This window comes from Condylura cristata, unplaced genomic scaffold (genome assembly GCF_000260355.1).
Source record: "Condylura cristata isolate star-nosed mole 26May11 unplaced genomic scaffold, ConCri1.0 scaffold00024, whole genome shotgun sequence".
In the NCBI taxonomy this organism is placed as follows: Eukaryota; Metazoa; Chordata; class Mammalia; order Eulipotyphla; family Talpidae; genus Condylura; species Condylura cristata.
In genome coordinates, this window is record NW_004567125.1 from 18,869,021 (window position 1) to 18,874,591 (window position 5,571).

General features: G+C 35.3%; 1 protein-coding gene across 3 annotated transcripts in view; it reads left to right on the plus strand.

Moving 5' to 3' along the window:
* The window catches only part of RABGAP1L (RAB GTPase activating protein 1-like), a 521,731-nt gene that overhangs the window by 314,893 nt on the left and 201,267 nt on the right, over nt 1–5,571 (plus strand). For all 3 annotated transcript variants that reach the window (XM_004688498.2, XM_012729024.1, XM_004688499.2), the window contains one exon: nt 1,203–1,277. In XM_004688498.2, the coding sequence (XP_004688555.1) occupies nt 1,203–1,277 (75 nt within the window). The remainder of the gene's footprint in view (nt 1–1,202; nt 1,278–5,571) is intronic.

Consider the following 5,571-nt stretch of genomic DNA (forward strand, 5'->3'; position numbering starts at 1 on the left):
ATAAAAAGATGGACTCATGCCATTTACAACAACATGGATGTAACTGCAGGGTATCATGCTCTTTTTATTTAATGAAAATTTATTGATTTGCCATTCATTTACAAAAATAATATGACTTGGGAAGTACAGTACCACTAAATGAGCATTTACTTCACTCTTCCTCCACCAAGGTTCCAGTGCAGATACACTATTGCATTATCCATTCTGTAACACATATTTGTGTTCCTCAAAGTCCAAAGTTTAGACTTCTCCAGAAAATGTTGGCTAATACCTGGTTTTTCTTTGATCAATACACTCTTCTTACTGTAACTGAGTGCAGTTCTTAAAAGATTATACAGGGTATCTTTTTTCAAAATGATGATCTCAACAGCTTGACATACTTAGTGTATATTAACCACGCAGTCTTATTTCCTTTTTTCTGAAGACTAAAGTGAACAGCTGCTTCCCAAAGGTTGTTGTATTTCCTGTGAATGGGTCTCTTTGGCTATATACTGGCTAGCCTAGGGAGAATGATGTTAAAGATGGTGAAAAGTCAGAATACTTGAGACAACAAGTGTATCTGTGGCAAGAGGTGGTCTCTCAGCCATTCTGCAATGCAATGCAAGACCCTGCTAAGTGTTTCTGACTTGCTGCTGTAAGATAGATGGGAGAGGTCACTTTTACCTTTCAACTTTTTATAAAGTGGGAGGAGAGTTTGAATGCAGAGAATGCTGCAGATTATAGATGGCATTTTTTTTTTTTACTTACTATATTAAGATATCTACATTATACTTTCAACAGCAACACAATTCCCCAGTATATTACTTTAGAACTTCTGCTTCAGCTCTTTTACATCTTGTTCCTGCTTCCCCTGTGTTCATTCACCTGAGCACAAACCAAAATAGATCTTTTAAAATTTGGTTAGATGCTAATTAAGTTAGCATCCGAGCATCTCTCTCTCTCTCTCTCTCTCTCTCTCTCTCTGACTTTTACCCCCAAATTCTGAAGGTGAACCTGGAGACAATGCAAGATCTAGAATTATTTTAGGAAACATATTCTTTGGGGTATCCTGTGTCAATGACTCACACATTCAAGTTGAAGAATGTGTGAAATTGTATGGACTGCCAGGGACAAGATTAAGCAACAGTCTGATATGAGTGACCACTGAAATTAAAATCTGAATGAACGCTTACAATGTTTGTTTTTCTTCATCTCTTCTGTAGGCATACTCTGTCTATGATGAAGACATTGGGTACTGTCAAGGGCAGTCTTTTCTTGCTGCTGTATTGCTGCTGCATGTAAGTAATTTTCCATATAATAAATGGCAGTGTGCCACCAGGTTTACTTCATCTTCTATTTGGTTTTGTTTTGACTTCTTATTTTCCATTTATTTGATGGAGATTGCACATGACATTTTTTTTTAATGTACCTTTCATGATAAATAAGAGATCTGATGTCAAGAATAGGACAGTTTTTCAGTAGAATTAATTTTTCCAGTTGGCATTGAATGAATTACTTATTTCAGAGTAATTTTTAACTAAAACTCTCTGGAATTAAAGAAGTTGATGAAACTGTCCAAATGTGCAGGGCCAGGACCATTATGAAGGAATATAGCTAGGAAGTCTTTATCATTTCTGTGATTTATTTTCCTGTCAGTTACCTTCATTTAACAGAAAATTTTGAGCATCAGTTTTCACTCCTGGTCTAGGAATTGGGATTACTGTTGGAAATAATTTTTCAACTGTTGGAAATAATTTGTCATTTATGTTTTCAGAGGCCTCAGTGTCCAGGAGAGGGCACAGATAATGTAGGCACATACTTATTCTTTTTGTGTGTCTTTGCTATCTTTTATGATGTTTTCTTAAAAGAACATATGTGAAAGCAACACATAGAATGAGATATAGAGAGAATTACCAAATCTAATTCTGTGAGAACATTTATGAAAGATTTTCTGGAGGTGGCTGCTTTGCCAAAACACAAATGTTTAGGTGAAAGGAAGTTAGAGGGGAAAGGGAAAGAGTAGAAATTGCTAGACAGAAGGACCAAGATGAGTAAATGTATGGAAACACAAAAAGCAAATAGGTAAAGGGAGCAATATAAAGCTACAATTTCTACACAGTTACTATAAGAATTATGTGCATGATGAATATACAGAGGTAAAATTGGTCAGATGAGAAGAGACCAAGTTATGGAGATTTTAATCATGTCAAGAAAGGTGACTTACAAGGAGCCATTAATCAGTTTGAAGCAAAGGAATGACAGCCAGATGTTCATATAAAATATAAATATGTATTCTTATAATACTCAGAGGATGAAATTGAAGGGAACAAATAGCAATAGAGAGACCAGTGAGGAAATTATAGGTGTGAGAACTAGAGATGAATAATCAGAATTAAGTAACAATCAGGAAGTAAAATTGGTGGGTTTCATGAATGGATTGACAAAGAAAGAGTCAAAGGTAGCATGTCTAGTTTGCTAGCTTTGATAACTGGGTGAATTCTAGTATTGTGAACTGAATTAGAAAATACTTCCTTTGAAATTGAATGGAGAAAAAATGTTGATGAATTTTGTTTTGAATTCTCTGAGTTTGGGATCTGAGTGATGACCTGTAGCTACTATTTGGATACTGAGGGGAGGAATCAAAGCTAAAATCAAATACTGAGTCACATCATCTCAGAAGAATAAATAGAATAGGAAGAACAGGACAGAATCCAGGAATGCCAGATATTTAAAAGACTGATGAAGAGAATTCTTGAAGACTTACTGCTTTCTGAGGGGGAGTGAAGACTCAGTGTATAATGCCAAATGCAACCGAGGTCCTAAAATTTTTTAACCAATGCATTTCTTTTAGGTTTGTTTTCTGAAAACGATGAAGAATTATAGTAGATTCATGGTCTGCATTCTGATGACTTGATTCTAATTATCATAACTGTAATTGTTTTCTTGTGATTGTTGATTTCATTTGACTCTGAAGTTCATTTCTTTCTGTTGCATTATCATTTGTGATCTTCTTGATCTCCTTGTTAGCCTTCTTTCTTTAGTGTCTCCACAACCCATCATCTTGACATTTTCTGTTTAAAGCATTTCATGGCCGCAAATTTTCAAGGGCCCTCACTTCAATACTAAATCCACCTAGTATTTAGAATGCTCAGGCCTCTGCTACAGGGAGTTCTGGAGCCCATAAGCCAGTGATAATATGTGTTCATCAGTTCAGAGCATCTTTCTTTTAAAAAGAAACTGTGATCACTGTGATGAGGAGCCAAGAGTGGTGAGACTTCCATTTCCACAAAGTAAGCTTTGAATATACCACAGTTTAGCTTTTTAGATCTGTAGTTCTGTTTGTAGTTTATTGATTAAATTTCAATGAAGAAAATACCATTCTGAGAAGTCTGTTCTGAGATTTAACAAAAGTTGAGATAATTGAAAGTTCATATTTATTTGGACATACATTCAGACCTCCCCCTTAAAAAATAGTTGTTCAAATAACTAGAAAAGTCAAATGTCAAGAATTTTTCCTATGTTACCTATTCTGCTATTTTAAGGACACATGGCAAATCAGTGTTGTACACTTATTCAGCAAAGTATTTCCCAAGATGGATAGCTGTCAGTCCAGATTCTTACACTATTACATTAATGGAATTGTGTAGCTGTTGCCATAGCTTGTAAAAATAATTGCAAATTTAGGAATGCCTTTAGAATCAAAGAAAAATTTACTAATATTCAACATAATGTTAGTGAAAAACACACATTATGTAATCTGTAGTGTGCATAGTTCTCCTAACCAACATATTACATAGCTGCCTAATCCAGCTATCAGTCAACATGAATATGAAAAGTGAAGTATAATTTTTTTCCCATATTTTTGACTACATGCTTTAAAGAGGTTAGAAGAATGTGGGTGGCTTAAACAATTCATCAATTACTATCTCAGCTTCCAAGGAGGTTAGTTATTAAGATCTCACTGACTAATTTTTTATCAGTTTCATAAGGTATTGTTTCTTTTTGCTGCCAGACATCCTTTGGCAGCTCTTATTAATCATCATCAGAACTTACTTCTTTGGGGGGCATGCTGTCTTTCCCTCACCCATGGTCATTTATATTTCACAGTCACTGCCTCAAAGGAAAAAGACCGAAAATGAAAGCATGTTCAGAAACAAAAGTTTTGAATTTTCAAGGTTTTCTTAAATAATTTTAAGAAATAATTAACTTATCCTAGTGCATGGAAATTTCCAGATGCTTTGGTGATAGCTTACAATGTGTAGTAATTTAAGTAATGAAAGAATTGTACTTATCACAGTAAGTTATAACTTTTGATGATGTTATAAGAAATTATAAATGTTATAAGAAAATGTAAATGAATTACAGTTGAATGTTATAGCACAGATTGCTCATAACTGTTATAGTATTAATTGCTTTTGAAGGTAAATATACCATAATAATCAGTAATATTGTTATAAGCCTTTGCTTAATTGGAAGTATTGTAAATAATAATTATTACATATTTAGTTTATTCTAAAAGAGCACATAAAATATTTAGTTTTTTTTTTAAGGTTTATTTGTGCATACAGAACTTAGGTACAGGCCAGAGGCTCAGGGACAGCAAGAGGCTTCGCTAGAGACAGAGTGGGGAGCAGAACAGGCAGATCAACGAAGTACACTGCTGAGGGGAGCAGCGGGTGGGTCAGAGGTCTGCAATGCCATGTGGTCACCTCCGGGGCCGGCAGGAATCGAACTCATGCAGAAGTGGCTTTAGCTTCTTAGTGCTGTGCTTTAGCCCGCTGCACCACCAGGGAGGGCCTATTTAGATATTTTTTAACAAATATATTTTTCTGATGAACAGTACAAATTAATTTTATTGATCATATATATTTTTTAGACCTATAAGAAATCATGCCTTCTGTTATAATGTAGTGTTTTTATTATATGTATGCTGGTACATGTGAAAACAATCCAAATGCAAAAAGAATATGTTTGGATAATCTATAGTGTTTGAAACTAAAGATATAAAAAAGTGCTATGAACCCTGGTGGCCTAGAGATCAAGGCTCAGCAATACCACCACAGGGCTTACTTACTTCGATGGCCTGAGTTCTATCCCCAGCCAGGGTAGCTAACCCACATGGTGCAGCAGACCTCACCTGTTCCTCCCACTGCTCCCCTCAGCAGTGTATTTCAGTGAATCTGCCTGTTCTGCTCCCCTCTCTATTGCTGGTGAATCCTCTCATCCCCTGTACCTCTGACCTACACCCCAGCTCTTCTGTGCAAAAATAAGTAAAATCAAATAAAAAATGACTACTATTGGGCACAACTCCTTTGGAAACCAGTTTAGTTTTATCTGATTAATATGTGTATACACAGTGGTTCCACCCCTGGATATTCACACTTGTCAAATTTGTGCACATGTACACTGAAATCATGTATTAAAATTTTCCTAGGGCAAGTGTTTATAATAGTCAAATGACTCTTATGTCCATTATTAGAATGTCCCTTATTGGAATTGTAATTAACTTTGAAATGGGTGGACTGTGGCATATTCATATAGAGCAACCTGAAGTGAACCTATGTTACCTATTCTGCTATTTTAAGGACACAT